General features: G+C 41.9%; 1 protein-coding gene across 18 annotated transcripts in view; it reads left to right on the forward strand.

Moving 5' to 3' along the window:
• Positions 1 to 20,927, forward strand: part of NRXN1 (neurexin 1) — a 1,155,776-nt gene that overhangs the window by 554,259 nt on the left and 580,590 nt on the right. For all 18 annotated transcript variants that reach the window (XM_065927354.1, XM_065927345.1, XM_065927343.1 and 15 more), the window contains 2 exons: positions 6,268 to 6,649; positions 7,735 to 7,925. In XM_065927354.1, the coding sequence (XP_065783426.1) occupies positions 6,268 to 6,649; positions 7,735 to 7,925 (573 nt within the window). The remainder of the gene's footprint in view (positions 1 to 6,267; positions 6,650 to 7,734; positions 7,926 to 20,927) is intronic.

Below are 20,927 nucleotides of genomic sequence, written 5' to 3' on the forward strand. Positions count from 1 at the left end.
GGTCGCAAAGAGTCGGACATGACTGAGTGACTGAACTGAATTGAGCTGAAAGGTATCATGAAAGTCAACAATTCATAACAATAAAAAGTCAGTCTTGAGGTATATGGCATAGAAAGGTTTGCAAAGATGCAGTGGAACTTTGCCATTGAGGCTTCAGTTTGGAATGGAATTTTTTTCAAGCATTCTAATGGCCACATGAAACTAGCCATGCATCAGAAAAGCAATGGAGATTTCTTACTAAATTTTACAGCAAGTTCAGAAATCACTGAAGAAAAAAATAATAAGTCACTGGAGAATCTTCATGCAAAGTCCTATATTTTGATTACATCTTTAAATCAGAGTTTTATATACTGTTAAGTCAAGTTGAAAATAATACAGCACATACTCAGACCATTCTTGGGAATGTCTGACTGCACTGAGGCTCATGAGGATAAGCAGTTGCCAGCAAAGAAACCCCAGAAGAGAGAGATTCCCCAGGACTCAGATGAGAAAGTGTCCTATACTCTATTTGGTATCCCAGTGTAGGGAGTTTTTGGGTTTCAATTTATTACCTAGACTGTCAAAAAAAAAATCTGGAATTGTGTGTTTTGTATGTATGTATGTGTGTGTGTGTATATATATATATATATATTTGTTAGTGTGTATGTCCTTCACTGAATGCTATTCACCGTATATCCAGTTACCCAAGCCTGGTAGAAGTCATCATTATCATATCCCTCTTCTCCAGCATTCTATACATTATTAGTAAATTCTGAAATTATATTGGCAAAATTGTCTAATTTTGTCCATGGTTTTCCACTTCTAACATAAACAGTCTACTTCAAATTGTCTCCAGTCTATTATATCCACATCAGAAAGATTAAATACATATACACACACAGTTTCATGGCTTATGTCTTCCTAAAACCCCTCAGTAGCTCCTAATATAATCAGGAAAGTGAAAGTGAAGTTGCTCAGTCATGTCCGACTCTTTGCAACCCCATAGACTGTAGCCTGCCAGGCTTCTCCATCCGTGGGATTTTTCAGGCAAGGGTACTGGAGTGGGTTGCCATTTCCTTCTCTAGGGGATCTTCCCGACCCAAGAATCAAACCCAGGTCAGCCATTGTGATATCTGACCTTTTACTCTTCCAATCTCATCTGAGCTCTAACCTTCCTTACTTATGCCTTTTCAGCCACAGTCCCTGGTTCTTTCTCTCCCAAGTGCCTCTGTTGTTCTGTTTATCCTTTCTGGAATCCACCTTTCTATTCCTATCTTACAGTTTTTAATGTGGCTTTTCCTTTTTTAGTCCTTCAATTTTAACTTAAATATCCACTCAAGCACGTGCCCCCATCCCATATTTACCAGCACAATTTGCTGTGTATCAAATACCTGGCATTTTTTCTCAGTTTTATCATTATATAGTTAATTATTTTCCTACCTGATTTTGTCTGCATTCACCCAATAGACCATGAATTTTGTGAAAACAGGAGCCAAGTCTGCTCCTCTCAACATTATTTCTTACTTGCCTAATATAGCACCTGACTCATGCATATGGCCCACTGTCAGTAATTTTCAATACCTTTTAGTGAATCAATGAGTTGATCTAAGGCTGGAGGGTGGGGTTGGGTCATTTTGTTCTGCAGCAGAAATATAACCCAGCTCAGAGTAGGACCCAACATAAAATAGTAGATCTTGCTATCTGTTTTGGTAAAAAGATTTGATTTAGAAATTGAGATTTGTATACAAACACACAAGCCAGATGTTTGTCTCTTAATGGAGATTATCATCAACCTGAATACCCCAGACATTTTGATCAGAAGCGTTTTGCTAATTCCAAATTCTCCTTTCCACTAAATGTCTAAGAAAGATGCTGCGTTCTTTAATGAGTGGAGTCTTAACAATATTTTTCCTTCAGTGTCCCTTATGTTTTCTTAGTCAATATATGTATACAGCAGTAGAGGTGGCTACATTGCTGACTGAGGATTAGAATAAATTCTAATTTATTAGAATAAATTCTGAAAAATAAAGGATTTTTAAAAGGCAGCCATTAATATTTGGCAGCTCTTAGTCAGTTGATAATGGCTTTTAGGTGCTAATTCTCTTTCATGAGCAAGCATATCTGCCATTACTGTCAAGGCGATTTATATATGCTTATTAAAGAAAGAACAGGCTCTTGAACATGGGCCATAATGATTTTTCTTCTAACTGGGCCATGGTTGCTCCAATACTGTTTTACTACTTTTTCATTATTTATGGTTTGCATACATATTCTTTTCCTTTGAGAAAAGAAAACAGACATTACATGTTATTTTTATCACTGAACTTCTTTCTCAGTTCTGCTGAACAATGTGCTTTCCTCTTTCAGAGCTGCCAATAACTGGACAATTTAGAGTAATATAAATTTCAAGTATTAGAAATATTTTTTTGGATATTCCCTTACTATCAGTTGGCTCATTCATGTTGCTTTTATGAAGAAACTTAATAGTTTCAGGATCTGGGTGGGTCCACCAGGTTAAGACTCAGATTTTAATATAATGAAAAAGATAAAATAATCAATAAAAGGAAATGTAAATGCCCAAGTCATTTTTTTTTTACCTTTGCAGATTCTTCATTCTATATAGCTTATTAATTCAATGTTACTGGCACCACTAGAGATTTGTATTTGAAAATGATTAAAGGCTAATTTTATTTGATACCAAAGACGTAGTGCCGCACAGTGTAGTATCAAGGTCACTGAATAAAAGAACTGAAGAAGGGGATGAAAATGGTGTCAGCATAAACCACAGCAGGGTCCTCTATGACCCACTTCTTCAAGTAATGAAAATAAAAGCAAAAATAAACAAACGGGACCTAATTAAACTTAAAAGCTTTTGCATAATGAAGGAAACTATAAGCAAAGTGAAAAGACAGCCTTCAGAATGGGAGAAAATAATAGCAAACGAAACAACTGACTAAGAATTACTCTCAAAAATATACAAGCAGCTCCTGCAGCTCAATTCCAGAAAAATAAACAACCCAATCAAAACATGGACCAAAGAACTAAACAGACATTTCTCCAAAGAATACATATAGATGGCTAACAAACACATGAAAAGATGCTCAACATCACTCATTATCAGAGAAATGCAAATCAAAACCACAATGAGGTACCATTACACGCCAGTCAGGATGGCTGCTGTCCAAAAGTCTACAAGCAATAAATGCTGGAGAGGGTGTGGAGAAAAGGGAACCCTCTTACACTCTTGGTGGGAATGCAAACTAGTAGAGCCACTATGGAGAACAGTTTGGAGATTTCTTAAAAAACTGGAAATAGAACTGGCATATGACCCAGCAATCCCACTCCTGGGCATACACGCCGAGGAAACCAGATCTGAAAGAGACACGTACACCCCGATGTTCATCGCAGCACTGTTTATAATAGCCAGGACATGGAAGCAACCTAGATGCCCATCAGCAGATGAGTGGATAAGGAAGCTGTGGTACATATACACCATGGAATATTACTCAGCCATTAAAAAGAATGAATTTGAATCAGTTTAATGAGGTGGCTGAAACTGGAGCCTATTATACAGAGTGAAGTACGTCAGAAAAACACCAATATAGTATATTAACCCATATATATGGAATTTAGAAGAATGTTAATGATGACCCCATATGTGAGACAGCAAAAGAGACACAGAGATAAAGAACAGACTTTTGGACTCTGTGGGAGAAGGCGAGAGTGGGATGATTTGAGAGAATAGCATTGAAACACGTGTATTACTATACGTGAAATAGGTCGCCAGTCTGGGTTCGATGCATGAGACAGGGTGCTCAGGGCTGGTGCACTGGGATGACCCTGAGGGATGGGATGGGGAGGGTGTGGGAGGTGGGGTTCAGGATGGGGAACACATGGACACCCATGGCTGACTCATGTCAATGTATGGCAAAATCCTCTACAATATTGTAAAGTAATTAGCCTCCAATTAAAATAATTTTAAAAATGAGGTCATAGGAGAAACCAGAATTTCTAAGGATTTAATAGTATTGTTGTTATCGACTTGTAGCTTGATCTGCTCACCACATGATAGGCCAGTCACCAGGAGAGGAGGCGAGGAATAGCACCTTTATTCAGAAAGCCGGACATCGGAGACAATGGCGGACTAGTGTCCTAGAGTCTTGGCGGGTCTGAATGCCAGTCTCCTAGTTTCTTTCACAGAACAGAGATGGTGAGGACGTACCTAAGTAAAGTAGAAAGGCCAGAATCCTTGCAAAATACCTCCTGGCTTGGCCAGCTTTGGGGAGGGGATGTGTTAATCATCCTCTTTTCTGCAGCCATTCACAGGTGGGCAGAGTCCGCATGTCTCCCTGTGAGCCAAGCAAAGGCGCTTTAATCTTCAGGTGGAGAGGCAGGGTCCCCCCAAGCAGGACAATATGTGTGCTTACAGCTGTAAATAGACAGCATCCTTTTAGTGATTATATTTACAAAAGCAACAAAATGCAAAGGTTGAAGTCAAAGAAACAGATCCAACAAGGAGTCAGACTTTGCTCTTTGCTGTTGCGTTTTTGCATGGGATAGACGAGAGAGAGGCATCCTGGGGAGGAGAGAGAAGAGAGAGCTATTTATAGTGGTAATTTTTGTCTTAACAAAAAAAAAAAAAAAAAAAAAAAAAACACATTTGCAGAGAAGGAATCAGGACAAACTAATAACTGTAAAAAAGAAAAACCCACAGCAAATTAAGGGACGACAGGAACTGTTGTCAGGATCAAGGACTAGCAAAGAGGTGCAGGGATTAAGAGCTAAATACCACTCGGGGGAGAGTTTTTAATACCAACGAGTTTATTAGTATCAAAATCAATTGAGTATGCCAGCAATTTTTATTGCACAACAAAAAGTATGTCTTTTATAATTTAATTACAGAGATTTCTTTTCAAATCTCACCTAGTATTTTATTGTCTTGACGAAAGAAATGGAAATCTATCAAACTGGCCGAAGGAGGCCCAGAACGGGAGATGTTCAACCTTCATTACACGTGGGAAGAAGGTTCAGTGACTTTTCTCAGGTCTGAGCCTGGGATCAGTTCTAATTCATATTTTCATTAATATCAGGGATGATGGGATAGGGTAAGCTCAATAAATTTTCCAATTATGCCAAATTGAGTAGTGAAGCTAACACCTGGAAGAACTTCATTGCAATTTAAATGACATTTTTGAGTTTCTAAAGAATCTGAATGACAGTTTAATTAGACAAGAACAAGATTCTGGGGACAAATTACTAATGATTTACTAGTGATAAGAGTAATTTATGCTGTACTTTAGAAAACAAGTTCACATCTTTGTTAATTTTGATTTCAACCTTGATGTTAGGTATAGTTATCACTCTGGAGGTAAAGACAGGACTAGGTAAGCTTTTAATGGGGTTGGTACAGAAAGATGGTGGGATGAACAGGGATGGAGTTGAGTTGAAGAGTGAATCACTAAAGAACTTGGCAACCAACCTTCACATTATGGTGTTTAAGATTATACCTTCGGGTAACGTGGACTAATTTTACTGATATTCTAAAAACTGGACATGCCTTGAATCAGTATGTTGTGCTCAATTTTGATATCCAAAACCTAAGCGCAAGGAAAATAGCAGACATCCAAGAGAGATCAACAGAAATTCTGCTTGACTAAGAGAGTAGGTCTAGGAAAGACTGGAAATTATCCAGCACCAAAAAGAGAAGGTGCAAAGCACATATTTAATTTCAAGCACATTTTCATGGTTCATATTGGAAGAACAGTCAGCAGGTCTTCAATATTTCTGTTGCTGTTGGAAAATATACTGTTGCTTTTTTTGTTTGTTTTTCTTAAAGTACATTCTCAATAAAGACAAACATCACATCACCATGGAGCTGGGATGTATCACTTTCTGTTGGGATGATGCAGGACGATCACTGCCCCTAATCCTTCTCCCTCTCTCTTGCCCGCCCTCCCTCTCCCTCTTCCTTCCTTCCTTTTTCTTTCTCTTCTTCTTCACTTCTTTCTTCTACCTGTAAAAAATTCTACAACTTCAGTTAATGAGGATCAGTTTTGTTAAGACTAAAATTTGGGGCAGAGATTAAAAGTTGAGCTGAGAGAGTTTTATTAATATTATCTGATTCAGTCTCACCCTGTAAGGTCATTTCTTTGTTTTTTAACATATATAACTGAATATCGAGGAGGTATGTAGATCCTTGCATTTTAAAATGTGATATTGTTACAGAAGTCTAAAGCTGAAAGTGCCCTATAGATGCAGAAAATAGTAATGGACCATCTTTCCTTTTAGGTCAAATGGCAGGGGATCATACAAGGCTGGAGTTCCACAATATAGAGACTGGCATCATCACAGAACGCCGGTATCTGTCTTCTGTTCCCTCCAACTTCATCGGACACCTGCAGAGCCTGACGTTTAATGGAATGGCATACATTGACTTATGTAAAAATGGTGACATCGATTACTGTGAGCTCAACGCCAGGTTTGGCTTCAGGAACATCATAGCAGACCCTGTCACCTTCAAGACCAAATCAAGCTATGTTGCCTTAGCTACGTTGCAAGCCTACACGTCTATGCATCTTTTTTTCCAGTTCAAGACAACATCCCTAGATGGACTAATTCTGTATAACAGTGGGGATGGAAACGACTTTATCGTGGTTGAGTTAGTTAAAGGGTAAGTATAGGTCTGTTCAATGACAAATAATTAGAGCTTTGGGAAAATGAACCTCATTTTCCATAACTATACATTAAGCAGAAGAAGGAAGGCGGTTTGCTAATAAATCATTGATTTAAATCCCTTTTTAGGTATCTTATAAAGTTAAGAGGGATTCAATGCAGTTCTTAATACCTACATTTCCATACATAAAGTACAAATAATGTCAAGTTTTAGTTTACTGTAGGCATTACATAGATCTTACTCTTCACATGTACATTTCTTTACTATGTGCATGGTAATTCTACAAAAGAATTTCTACACACTTGTTGGCTAATTTGTGCTAAGTTAAATAGCTAATGCATGCAGTCAGATTACTTCAAGTCCACAGTATCCCATTTAACTAAAGCTTAATTCTATGTCAGAGTTTCTTGAAGAATATAAAAAAATTTTCCTGACATTTTCTTGAAACTTCCACTTCAGTGGATCTTCCTGACCCAAGGATCAAATCCAAGTCTCCTACATTGGTAGACAGGTTCTTTACCACTGAGCCACCAGGGAAGTCCATATATATGCTCTCACACACACTTCACACTCCACCAAGTGCACGGTGCACGGATGCACACGGCCAGCGGGGATACAAGTGAACACAGGAACTTAGCAGAAAACCACCAGGAAGTTTCCCAAGATGGTCTTGTGTAAGGGTTCAGGAGAGTCAGGGAAGGTCGTGCACTCAGGGAAATTAGGAAGATGTGTGGATCCAGGTGAAAGAAGCTGAGGATTGCCAGTTCAGTCTGGCTGGCAGAGAATGGAGAAAGTGGTGAGAGCAGAGAGTGTGTAGCGATAGATATTTACTTTCCACAGTGATGAAGTGGAATGTGGACCACAATTTTAGAAGTATGTTCACTATTTCCTGTATTGACAGTAAAGAATCTTCCTTCCTGAAACAGAGTAGTGTTTCCTACACGTTTCTGTACAACTCACTCTCATGATTTCTAGCAAAGATGCAACTACCTGAAAAAGATCTCGTATTTGTAATAAGTAGTTTGACTCCATCAAAAAATTCAAACAGTGATGGTATTTTCTTACCTCCCCTTTTTTCCCAGGTACTTACATTACGTGTTTGATTTGGGAAATGGTGCTAACCTCATCAAAGGGAGCTCAAATAAACCTCTTAATGACAATCAGTGGCACAACGTGATGATATCAAGGGACACCAGCAACCTCCACACTGTAAAGATCGACACGAAAATCACAACGCAAATCACGGCAGGAGCCAGGAACTTGGACCTGAAGAGTAAGTGTGCGAAGGCAGAGCAGCAGGCAGGAACACACGTGGCTGTGTACATGTGGCACGTCCTTGGCTTTGGGGCGTGTGTGTGTGTGTGTGTGCGCGCCTTCTGCAGAGACTGACCAGAATTTCATCTCTAGCATGTAGTTAATAATACAGAACACAAGGGTCTGTTCCTTCTTTTATATGGCAGAAACATATGTATTTTTAATAGCAGCTCAGAAAATACAACACCTAAGAATGCATGCATGATTAAAATTTAAAGAGTGAGAAAAATGTATTCTTAGTCATGTTATTATAAAGAAAAGTAGGTGTTTGCAACACCTTTTAGTCCCAACAGCTTTTAATCAATCTGGAGTCAAATTAACCAGATACCTAGTGAGTTTCTTCTAGAGCTTATTAGTTTTCTTTTCTTGGTGAGATTTCCTAGATGCATATGGAGCCTCTGACCAGCAGGGGTCTGAGGCTGGCTTGTATCCTGAGTCTCTGATGGTGAATCTGCCCAACCCACATACACCAATGCAAATATTCTTTCACCAGCTGCTAAGAAAGTCTTAACAGACTTTTTTCCTTCCTTATTGATACTTGATTACTCAAGTGAGCAAGACAAAATGCTTACAAAACTTGTCAGTAATAGGAGAAAATAACAGAAGTTTCTATTTGAATGGGACTTTGTGATTCACTCAGAGCATATGCATAGATTCTATCTCATTTACCATGACAGCAAGCATTAGACAAGAGGTTATTAGCACTTTAATATGATTGCAGGAAATCTGAGCTTTGAATGACTTGCCCAGGGTTAAAACAACTGCTTCAGCAGACCAAAACAACCTCAGTTCTGACACACGCCCCTCCATGGCTCCTTCTCTTCTGTCCTGATATAATCCAAAGCCCGTGGGAATCATCATGGTCACATGTTTGCCTGGCAAGAGCTGTTCATTTATATTGATAAGATCTTTCTCTTTGATTTGAAAGAAAAATACATAGGGGAGTGGGGAATTGCAAAGAGAAAATCTTTCTTTCTAGAGAAAAAATATTCTTTCTAAGCAGGGTGAGAGAAGAAAGAAAAGGATTTCACTTTCTGTAATTGCAGAATATATTTACAATCTCTGTACTTTATTTGTCTAACACATAAAGTATGTGGTGATGGCTGTAACCCTTCTCTCAGAGTCAGCCTCTTGTTAACTTCAAAGAGAGCCTGTTTATGCCCACAAAGCTAATGGCTTAGCTCAAAAAGTAAAATGCAGCTGAAAGGACATGCTATTTTACAGGCTCACCCTGTTTCTTCTCTCCGACTGGAGTGAAGAGAGGGCATTCTCCGTCCCTATCTCGTGGCCCGGTTTTCACGGCAGTCTCAGGTGGTAATTGTCAAGGAAGAGGGAGAGGTTGCGCCAGTCGGTGTGCTGGCTGTGTCAGACACCAAAGCCAAAGCAAAATGGGGTTCTGTTTGTGTGGGAAGAGGCCTCGGGAAGCATGAATGAGCTTCCCTGGAAACTGTGAACGCCAGGCGGGAGGCTAAAATGCCTGGGAAGAAGCAGCTCACCGGTGAAGTCCGTGACACGTGCAGAACTGCTCAGACCGGACAGAAGCATGCCAGGCGGTGGGTGTTTTATAGGACAAGTAGGACGCTGTCTCCTGAGGAATAAATATTTGCTTATTGTCCCTTAAAAAATCAGAGTGAGGGTAATTGGATGACATCGTATGGGATTCTTTCGAGTGGTGGAAGGGACTTTTACAAACCTAAGAAACCCTCAGAGCTGATTTATATTAAAGCATGGAGTGTTTCTTGATTCTGAATATAAGAAAGGCTTTTTCTGTAATAAAAATGAAAACTATGAATTGAAAATAATATTTTATATAATATGAAGGTGCTAACTGTTGACTTCTGACTGAGTGCCTTTGTGTTTAAAAAAATAACACTCTTTATCTTTGAGATAAATTTCTCAGGTGGACAAAGAAAAATTCTATCCTAATGATTATGCCCCCCTTTACCTTGTGAAATTCCTCTGTGTTTAGACTTACCAGAGCGTGCCAGAAAGTGAAAGCAAGTTTCTAAAGTTAAAACTTAGACACCAACAGGCAAAGCTGTGGACTTGCAGTTGGCTGTGTGATCCAATGGCAACAATAAAGCCCCCTTGCCTTCTGGGTCCCCAGCAAGGGGGAACGGGAGGAGAACCTGTGGTCCTGGGGTGGACAGCTCACAGCTTCTGCAAGCACAGCCTTTTGGCGTGTGCAGCCAGGGGCCCTGGTCAGATGAGGGGTATTAACTAAGTGCTTATTTTGTGCTCCATGTGGAGAGCATGGCAGAGAAAAGGGCAACAGGGTTTCTGTCACAAAGAGCTTTCTGTTCCCAGAAGGCTGACACTAAGCGAACATTTACAGGACAGAGAACGTAATCAGGCATCACCAAGTGGAGTATGAGAGGAGGGAAGTTCTCGGAGAGACCCTGAAGGATGAGCAGCGAGGCCTTGGATGCCCTTCCCACCTGGATGCCCCCTGGAGTTAGGAGGCCTCAATGAGAAAGGAGAACATCCACAGGCACTCTTCACTCTGATTTTTTTCTTTTTTTGGGGGGGGAGTGGTGGATCTAGTTGCTCTACAATGCCGTGTTTGTGCTATGCAACGAAGTGAATCAGCTATATTATACATATATCCCCTCCCTCTTTGACCTCCCTCACCCCACCCCGCATGCCATTCCTCTGGGTCAAAACAGAACACCAAGCTGAGCTCTGCTACACCACCGGTTCCCACCATCCATCTATTTTATCCATGGCCACGCACATTCGTCGATCCCAGTCTCCCAGTTCACTCCCCCTCCATCCACACGTTGGTTCTCTATATCCGAGTCTCTATTCCTGCCCTGCAAATAGGTTCATCTGTACTATTTTTCTAGATTCCACATATAGGCGTTAATATACTATATTTGTTTTTCTTTTTCTGACTTATTTCACTCTGAATGACAGACTCTAGGTACATCCGTGTCAGTACAAATGACCCAATTTCATTCCTTTTTAACAGCACTGTTTCCTTTGCACGCTAGCTAGTCACGTAGGATTCAGCCACTCTAAATGCAAGAACAATGAAAGGTGACTGACTTTAGATAATGATTTTATTTTGTACTTTTTTTGCCCTTTTAGAATTAAAAGAAAATGATCAGGTTTAGTCTACACTCTGTGTACAGTCATTGCCACAATCTTTAGTTCCTCTCAGAGTGAGGTCTCCCTGATTAAAAACATCAGTTATGTGGTGGGGTCTATGGGGTTCATATTTCTGCACCTTTAGACAGACTGAAGCAATGATCTTTTGAGAATGATGTACAGGGAAGACCAGGTGTCTGCACTTTTTTTTTTTTTTTTTGGTGTCTGCACTTTTAAAGTGAAAATATTAGCAGTTCAGACCTGTCTGACTCTTTGCGACCCCATGGACTGGGGCCCACCAGGCTCCTCTGTCCATGAACTTCTTCAGACAAGAATACTGAATGAGTATCCATTGCGTTCTCTAGCGGATCTTCCAGACCAAGGGATCCAGTGCAGGTCTCCTACACTCACTAATCCAGATGCTGTAGTTCAGAGCCCTGAACGAATGCAGTGTCTATGCTGAGGCCAAATTTAACTCACTTTCGAATTTTAGTGCGAAGCCTGCTTTTGCTTTCATGTTAGGATTTTACTCTTGTTTTCCTAGTTCTCAGCCAAAGTGATCTTTGGTTGCTTCAGGAGCCTTGGGAATATTTTTATTTCTTATGTAACCATAACCAGAAACAGACACTAGAGGGCAGCCTAAGGCTGCAAAACCTGCCTCTGGGAGGCCGGTGGGGCGGGGGAAGCGTCTCTAGTCTCCGCTGGCGCTGGGGAGCCGACTTTGCCTTTTTGCCCAACCAGAATTCCGCGGTTAGTCCTCAGAATAACACGTGCTTCTGTTTGTGGCTCTGTTTCATTATGTAAACAGTGGTTTAGTGTGGAAATGTGCAAGCTAGGGGCTGATTATCCCATTCCCCAGGTTGACTGGGAAGAAGGTGGTCAGAGATGGGCGAGAGTCCAATGAACCCTGAGAATTCCCGCCTGTGCCCTTGTTCAGATGGTCTTTCGCGACACTGCCACGTTCTCAGGGGGTTGCGTGTCTCTCCCCGCTGACACGGTCTTGCTTTCATTATTTCCCAGCTGTTTGTGTCCCAGTCTCTCTGGCCTTTATATACAAGCTCTTGCTATGGGAAGAGCAGCAGAAACTTGCTCTGTGCAGCGATTGCCTAACACAGCTGCGCCTACTTGCATTGTGGAACTTCTGAGCCCTGCCCCCTTTAGAAAGAGAAAGGGTTGGCTTAGCTCCTCCTGCCGTTCCTTCCCTTGTTCCTCTATTTGGCACATCTGTTTGCTTGCCTGTGTATGTACATGGGAAGGAACTCCTATATATTGACTCCCTACCAAACACTAAATGGATTTTATTATTATTATTATTTTCTATTTTACACAGTCTCTGACATTATAAAATACTGTTTAGGGAACTACTTATTATTTAAACTTAATTTTTTATATTAAAAAAAATAGGTTTAAATGAGGTTATTTTACTTACTCCTTACAATTGATTACCCAGGGATTTGAATTGAGGTCAGTCTTGCTCATTCGTTAATCTAGTTCCAGAACAAAGATGGAGGGAAGGGTCATCTTTGCCTCCTCCTCAAGCCCCAATGTTCGTTGGGTCCATGGCCCCCCTTCCTTAAGGCATTACTTAGTTTATCCTTCAGCAAATGGAGGAAAATTTCCTTCATGAGGAGAAATTAAGTGATTCCTAGGTGCAGAGGATACAGTGCCCTCAGGTGGCCACTTAGCAAAATTACTTAAGAGAGAATGATTCACTTACAGGGCAATTAATTGTAGGTCAGCTCAGCCCTTCGTTCTCGCTCATGCCCCACGCTCCTTGCCCCCATGGGCCCTGAGCAAGCGTTCCCTCTGTCCTCCCATCTCGTCTCTTCCTTGTCACCACCATGAGCCGTGTCTGCTTGTTAACCTCCCTCGTAGCCCTCCTTAACACCTACTTCGAAAAGCAATCACCTGCTGTTGTTTATCCAGCTTCTAAGCCACTAAGAGCTCCCCTAGGCAGAGACAGCCTGACCAGGGCTTTCCTTACAAATAGGTCCAGTCTCTAAGCAGAGGTTTGAAGATGAATAGCATTCTTGGTCTTTTCATCTTGATCTCATATCAGTCTCTATTGCTCAGCTCCCTACCCGTATAGACCACATAGCCCCCCTCTCTCTCTCTTCTGTGTTTTTGACAAACCATTACTGTACAACATCAGTGATTCAAATTCTATTCCAAAGCTCTGATCATGTTTAAATACACCCTGGCTTTGTCTACTCAGTCAAGTGACATCTGATAGCCTGCTTGCCTTACCCAGATAGTTTACACAAATACAAAACTTTCAGAGTCTGACTTTGAACTTAGCCTTAAAGCAGGAGATGGCATTAAACATGTTGTCTATCCTGTTGGTTAGGCTGTCTTCATTGCATTTATTTTTCTTTTTTTCTTTTTTTTTTTCAGTTTGTAAGGGAAAGAGATTTACTCACATTACTTCAGCTAATGGGAGATTATTTTAAGGACCCATTAGGAAGTAAGAGAGACAAGACATCCTTTCAGCTACCGAACAGTGCAGCCACGCAGAGAATAAGAACTTTGTTCTGATTGTCATGCTGGGGTCTCAAGAGCAACCCTCATAGGTGTTTCCTTGGATATGAGTGCCCGTGTGTGCATGCATGATGAGTTGCTTCAGTTGTGTCTGACTCTTTGAGACCCTTTGGACTGTAGCCCTCCAGGCTCTTCTGCCCATAGGATTCTCCAGGCAAGAATACTGGAGTCTGTTGGCCGCGCCCTTCTCCAGGGCATCTTCCGAACCCAGGGATTGAACTTGAGTCTCCTGAGGCTACTGCATTGCAGGTGGATTCTTTATCACTGAGCCATCGGGAGCACCCGCTGCCTCCTAATCCAGGGCTACACCCCCAACCGTCTCTGCTGTGTCTGCTCCCACGTAGATCCTTCTGCTTCTGCCTCATGGCTTCTACCTCTTACTTTCTCTCCCGTATGTATTTGCACTTCCGTCTACTCTCCCTTTCTTCTCAGTTTCAGGTTTCCCCAAAGACACGTGCTCTAATACGGTGAGTGGACCTCTCTAGAACCCAGCTTCACGTGCTTTTGCCCTGCTGCTTGTGGTCAGGCTGACTTTTTCAGACCGAGTAGCTATAAACACAGAGGTAGATTTGCATGGGATTAAACTGGAGCTTAAAAGATGGTCCCTGGGGAGGAGGCTGTGTGTTGGAAGGCTCTCAGCTTCTCAGAAGGGAGCAGGGTGATGTGCTTATTCAGAAGGTGCTAAGCACGAAGGCAGAAGGTGAAGAGGAGGGAGCGAAGGGGTTTTAGGTGGGAGAGTGGAGTATTATGGTACGCTTGAGAATCATTCCTTTGACTTTGGTACAGAGGATGGGCTAAGGACAGAGGCCACTCTGGAGGCAATTGTCACAGTGCAGAACAGACACAGCTGGGCTCTGAGTACATAAAAGTGAGACTTGACATTTTTGTTAAGCCGTTTCCCGTATAACAACTGAAATACAATTGGAGAAATGAAACTATTGTTTTTCTCCTGACTTCTCCACTGAAATCTCAGGCTTTGCAGAAATCAGTCTCATTCTCCTCTTTGTACTATCATGCGTTTGTCAGTTTGTTTTAATCCCACTCTCCCTCCCCACTGACACGCCCCCCCCCCCCCCCAAGACATCCTTTCTTCCTCCTGCCCAGTTGCCTCGGACCTGCTGTCCAACGTGTTGCTTGGAAGCTTTTCCTTCTGCTTCCTTAAAACCCTTGGACCAGCTTCCATGACTGCCACAGAGTTTAAGTTCTTTATTCCCTACCAGCAACTCTGACTCTGTTTTCTTTTTTATTTCTTTTTAATTGGAGGATCATTGCTTTACAATGTTGTGTTGGTCTCTGTCATACATCAACATGAATCAGCCATAAGTATACATATGTTCCCTACCTCTTAAACCTCCCTCCCACATCCCACCCCATCCCAACCCTCTAGCTTCTTCTTTTTTTTTTTTTTTTCAATTCCTTCACTCATGTATTGACACTTGTTTTGGAATCTCTTCTACTTTGGGCATTGTTTTACTATGCTTAGCTTTCTGTGGGTTTTTTTTTTTTTTTTTCCAACTCCCATCGTCAACTCTATTATCTAAAATTTCTTTTCCCACTGTTAGAATCTTGGGAACTTTTTATTTGAAGGGGTCTGGGAGACATTTTGATCTGAGCCTTTCCTTTGCAGATGAGAGAAACATGCTCAGGAGAGGCTGTACACAGCCAGTCAGATAGTGTTCTAGATCGGGCTGGTCTTCAAATCCCCAATTTAACACTTTTCGCAATAGACCAGGGGAAACAAGTTGTATTAGTGTTTCTTGGATTCACCTCAGTTGACTGCTATTGACCGCCTGGAGCACACGCAGCAAATAAAGGTGAGGGCTTCTGTGGCCTCACCAGAGAAACCAGTTCGTATGGTTGGCCACAGGCTCAAGATGAAACCTGGTAGCATGTGGGCCACCCATTAGCTTTTTTTTTCCTGGTGCAACTTTAAGGACCTCCGTCCTTCCCCTGACTTATTGGAAAAGACCCTGATGCTGGGAAAGATTGAAGGCAGGAGGAGAAGGGGACGACAGAGGATGAGCTCTTAAAGCTGGTGCTGTGGATGGTGTGAAGAACAAAATGCCTGCCTGTGCTCAGAGCTGAGTCCTTAAGGGCCAGGTGACTGCTCACAGGGCCTCAGCCTCATCACAGCTAGGTCTTCCATGTGTGTCTCTCTTCAGGGAGCATCAGGAGTGTGGCTGAGCTGTCTTCTTAGAGGCTGAGCTTCTTAGCCAAGAGCTCCCGACATTAGGACCATCTGGGAAGGCAAACTTGATGTCATCTCTCTCACTGAAGAAGGACTTAAGTCTTAGTTTTCATTGCTCTCAGACCTCCCTCTTCTTTTTTTTTCCTGACGGGAGAGAAAGACAAAGATTTTGGGGAGGGGGTACAAGAAGCATAAACCTATTCAGATGAACTTAAAGGAGGAAATGGGGCAGAGTGTAGCATTCCAGGAACCTAAGGTCAAGAAAGAGAAAGTTTATAGCTGGAGCTCTTGAGAACAAATCTGGAAAGCTGTCAGCAACAACCCAGCCTCTCTTCCTGTCCTGGTCTCCACCAGGGCTGGGAGCTGCCTTCTCCCGTCTTCACAGGGAGGCCACATGCTCTCCTTCTCTGCACACTGGCTTTCTCTGCTTTCACCAGCATTCGCAAAATTTTGGCTTCCCCAGACCTGGCCTTCCACCCCTGACCAACTCAAATACCCAAGAGCAACTCACTTGAGTTTAGGAGTCCCAGTGCCACCTTCTTGGGGGAGTAAATTTGATTGGAACGCACATCCTGTCTGTGATCAGGAGGCAGGGTCACGCTGTAGAAATGTGGCACCCTGGATTTGTTTGAGGAAATATTTGGGCAGTCTACTTGGGGTGTTAGCAGAGCTATCAAGGGCTCCAAAAGGTGACCTTGAAGCTGCTGTGAAAAATTGAGGGGACGGGGTTGTCTTGCTATGGAGCAGGGGCTGGCGATGGAGGCTACAGTCATCTAGATAGTGGGAAGCCAGGTATGGTGTGCACCAACTTGTTCAGATGACTGAGATCATAAATGCTTGGGCTGGACAAAAGTACTTTGTGGTGGAGACAGAGGCTGTGTTCATTGGGAGTGAGGCAGCACAGGGGATACGGAAGCCAAAGCAGAAGTCAAAGTCTCCCTGGAATTCACAGGAACACAGGAGGAAGGAAGCTAGATTCTCATCCTCTGTGGATTGGGAAGATTCAAACAAGGCTTCTCTAGAACTGTAAGGAAAGAAGAGCCCCAGCTGGCATCTGGATAATGTTTCAATGGCTCGTTATAGATCTCAGAAGTCAATACTACTATTACTTTCAGGCAGTTGTTCCATTGAGTTAGGGTTTCTCGATAATGCATCCCCAGCCCTCTTTTGCTGTGACTCGCAGAACAACTAGCTTCTACCCTTGACCTTAAACAGTTTGTCCAGAGCCATAGGTCAAAATTGGAATAAACTGGAAAATTAGGTGGGCATAGTACAAAGTCACCCCTACTGCTGTAGAGATCTGCAAAGCTGGTTCTGCTATCTTTACTCACTAGGAAAGCACATTGTTAATGCCACTGTGCTGCTGCTGGTCCATCATTTTCATAAAATGGAGGGGACCTCCAGTGCTACTTCCGAACCGAATTAGGTCAATCAATCTTCCTGTTCATGCCACATTAATATGGTTTTCTGTATCCGCTCTTAAAAGGGGCCCTTCCTTGGCCTTTGCAATTAATTATTGTGCTTTTTCTTAAGGGTAATGCAAGAAGCAATAAAGCTTGGTAATTAAGGTTCAGTCATGGGGTCAGACAGACTTGGTGAAATAGAATCTCTACCATTTATTTCTGTGTATCCTTAGGCAAGGTCCCCCATACCATCTTCATCATCATCTGCTTTTCACTAAGCACTAGCTACAAGATTTGCATATAATATTCTGTTATTTTTTTTGTGGCTAATTGGTAAGGCTGCTGTACTTATTCACATTGTAGATGATGAAACTGAGGTTTGGGAAAGTTAACATCTCACCTAAACAGTAATGATAGTAAAATCAAATAACAGTAATAATTATTTTACCCATTTCTGAGGGCTGATCATATCCCATGAACTCTTGTAAGTATTTTACTCATAAGATCTCATTTAATTCTCACAACCATGCAGAAGTTCAGCCAGTGAGTGTGTTCTTTAAAGCCCAAATGTTTATAAGGCAAGGGGTTTGTAGGACCTACCTGGATATGACAAGCGTTGGCAACATTCTCATAGGCTACTCTCTCATAACTGCCCTGGTGCAGGACAGCCCAGCTGGTATTCCCAGGTTTCTTAGAGGCTGGGTATTAGCACCCCTAGCCAGACTGTGCTGGGTTCTGTCTGAACTCCACCATTCCCCTTCCACACACTCACTGTTTAGATTCCACCCCTGGTTTCTCTGTGGAGGTCAGAGACTGTATAAAGACTTCTTCAAGCTCTTTAAAGTCCTGTACTAACGTACTATATCTACAACACAGCAATTCTGTATCCCTCAACTGCAGGAAACACAAACCAAGTTATCTATGAGAAGGGTCCCCAACCCTGGGGCCATGTACTAGTGCCAGTTCTTGGCCTGTTAGGAAGCGGGCCGCACAACAGGAGGTGAACGGCAGGTGAGCGGAATGAAGTTTCAACTGTTTTTACAGCCACTTGCCATCGCTCACATTCCTGCCTGTGCCTCCTGTCACATCAGCGGCACATTAGATTCTCCTAGGAGCACAGACTCTTCTGTGAGCTGCGCATGCCAGGGGTCTAGGTTGCGTACTCCTAGTGAGAATCTAGGGTAACGCCTGATGATCTGATTCTTCATTATGGTTTGAGTTGTATAACTATTATATTTATATCACAATGTAACAATAATGGAAATAAAGTGCACAATAAATATAATGCACTTGAATCATCCCCAGACCATCCGTCTACTCTGGTTCATGGAAAAATCTTAGAGAAAAATGTCATGTAATAAAAGAAAATATTTCTTCCCTTGTGTAAAATGTAGTTCTTCAGAACATTTGACCTTGCTATAATATCTGTGTCATGTGGTAGCACTGAAAATGTCACTTCTGGTAATTGCAAAATAATTGGATATTTTCCCTTTTGCTTTCCACATTCTCTTCCCATCTCTAGGCCTTGTATAGAGTCTATATATTGGGTCTGTTTACTTAGCCCCTGAAGTCTTCCTCAAATACGACCCAACAATTTTAATTGCTCTGTGTCCTTAATATGTATTCCATAGAACATTTGCATTTATAGATGCCTAAAGCAGGCCCAGGCAAATACAGGATTTGATTGGATGATTGGAGATTAGCCTGTTCTTCCATCATCAGCTTGTTCCAGCAGGCTGTTGGCTAGTGCATTCAACTGTTAAAGCCCTCCATTCTCCTAGCTTTAAGGGAAAGTTCCCTGCACATCCAGCCCCACTTTTTGATCATTTCTGTTAACTCTCTGCATTTCTCCTTAAGGGTAATTTAAATATTGGAAGAACAAAGTGTTTGGGGACCTGCCCTAGGGAATTTTATACTGGTCCAGTGGAATTTGATGACCTGATTGAGAATATTCTATCCTTTAAGCACAGAAGCAATTCATTCTTTGAAAAAAAATACAGAAAAGTTCAGGTACCTAAGTAAAAAATAAGTTTTATTTGACCCTGAAGCTCATAATATTTTGGAAGATTTTTGACAATGTCTGTAAAGCTTTTCTGTGTGCTTTGTATCACTTTGTCCTTTCAAGCTCTCCAGAAAACCTTGGTGACTTCCCCCATATCTAAGTTGAGAGCAGGTGCCCTTTTTGACCTGCATTAAACAGGCCATTATGATGGGGAAGAACCTTCCTTTTATACTTACTCTGTACCCTGCTAGATCTTCCCCACCCCAAAAAAGTGTGCATTCATTTTTAAATAGGAAAAGAAAATTTCTTTGAAATAATAAAAGTTATTTTGAAAAAGAAAGTAAGCTCACATTTATCCAGAGCTCCTCAACATCTCAGGAAAGATACAGATTTGGGCAGGTCCTCTTACGGGTCCCCTAGTTAGAAGTCTCTGTCAGTCTCTAGTTCAGTCATTTCTAAACTCTTCTACCCATTCTCTTCCTGTCGCTGAGAAGGTTTTTAGTAAAACTAGGAGGCCGTGTGTTGCAGTGGGAAGAGAGGTGACCTGGGACTTAGAGGCTGGGGTGCCAGTGTTACTCTCCTGGGAGTGGTTGCATTGCCTTGGGAAGTCACTTACCTTTTCAGAGGGTTGTTTCCTCACCTGTCAGGTGGGGATAGTAACCCCTTCCTGCTTACTGTGAAGATTTGGTATGAGGATCAGTTGAAACAAGAGATGGCAAAGCACCCTTCACATGGAGGTCTGTGCACATGAGGTGTGACAGTATGTGTGAGACAAGGAATTTCTGCAAGGCAGCAGGCAGTCCCAGAGAGCAACAGCCAGGGAGGGGAAAACGAAACCTGAAACTGAGACAGGAGTGTTTGCTGCTAAAGGATATCTGCGGTTTCCAAACTGGTTGTCACTCGGATGGGAAAATGGAAAAACAATGAAAATACCTGAACCCTGTTTTTAACCAAAAGGTAAATTCACTGAGCACGAGACAAAGTTAGCTTGACAAGAACTGATATGCCTGAACTCGCACCCCATCTGCCACCTCGCCACTGACATAGTATGGTTTAATAATGGATTACTGCATGCTCCTCCATAGCAATTACACTTTATTATTTCCCATTTAACATGCCCACCAGCTTTTCCTTAGAGTCTGTTGGCCAAACACACAAAGAAATTAAGTTTTACAATCATACTTTTCAAAAACTTTCCTTTTGGGGGCAATTTTGTATCAAAAATATCAGCTAGAGACAGAAATTTCAGAGTGTCGAAAGCATTGTCTGTCTTGTCCATAACTATAATGTCAATATCGTAAAGCCTTACTACAAGGGAACACTAAAGTCTGAATTCCAATTTTCTTGGAGCCCCCCCAACCTATTCATACACAAGTATTACACTGGGTCATAGATGAATGCAGGCATTCTACTTATTTCTTTGTGAGAGGCAAGTGAAAAGTAGCTGTCATATCTAAAAATCAAATTTGGAAGTCATAAGAATTCTACCCACTTGTTGGAGTTTAGATACCTAACATTTATGATTATAGAAGCAAATTGACTTTGTGTTTGTGAGATCAGTCAATGAGCATGCAGGTGGGTTCCACCAGATGATAGGTTATTGCGTGAAGGGTGTACATGGTGAAAGGGAGATTAGAATTGGAAAAGGAAAGGGAAATGGAGTCACATACAGAAGTATTGGCAAAGTCAAGTCATCAACACCAAAGTACTTGGCAGTAATTTGAATGGAAGGTGTGAGAA

The sequence above is a fragment of the Muntiacus reevesi genome, chromosome 3 (assembly GCF_963930625.1).
Source record: "Muntiacus reevesi chromosome 3, mMunRee1.1, whole genome shotgun sequence".
NCBI classification, from domain to species: domain Eukaryota; kingdom Metazoa; phylum Chordata; class Mammalia; order Artiodactyla; family Cervidae; genus Muntiacus; species Muntiacus reevesi.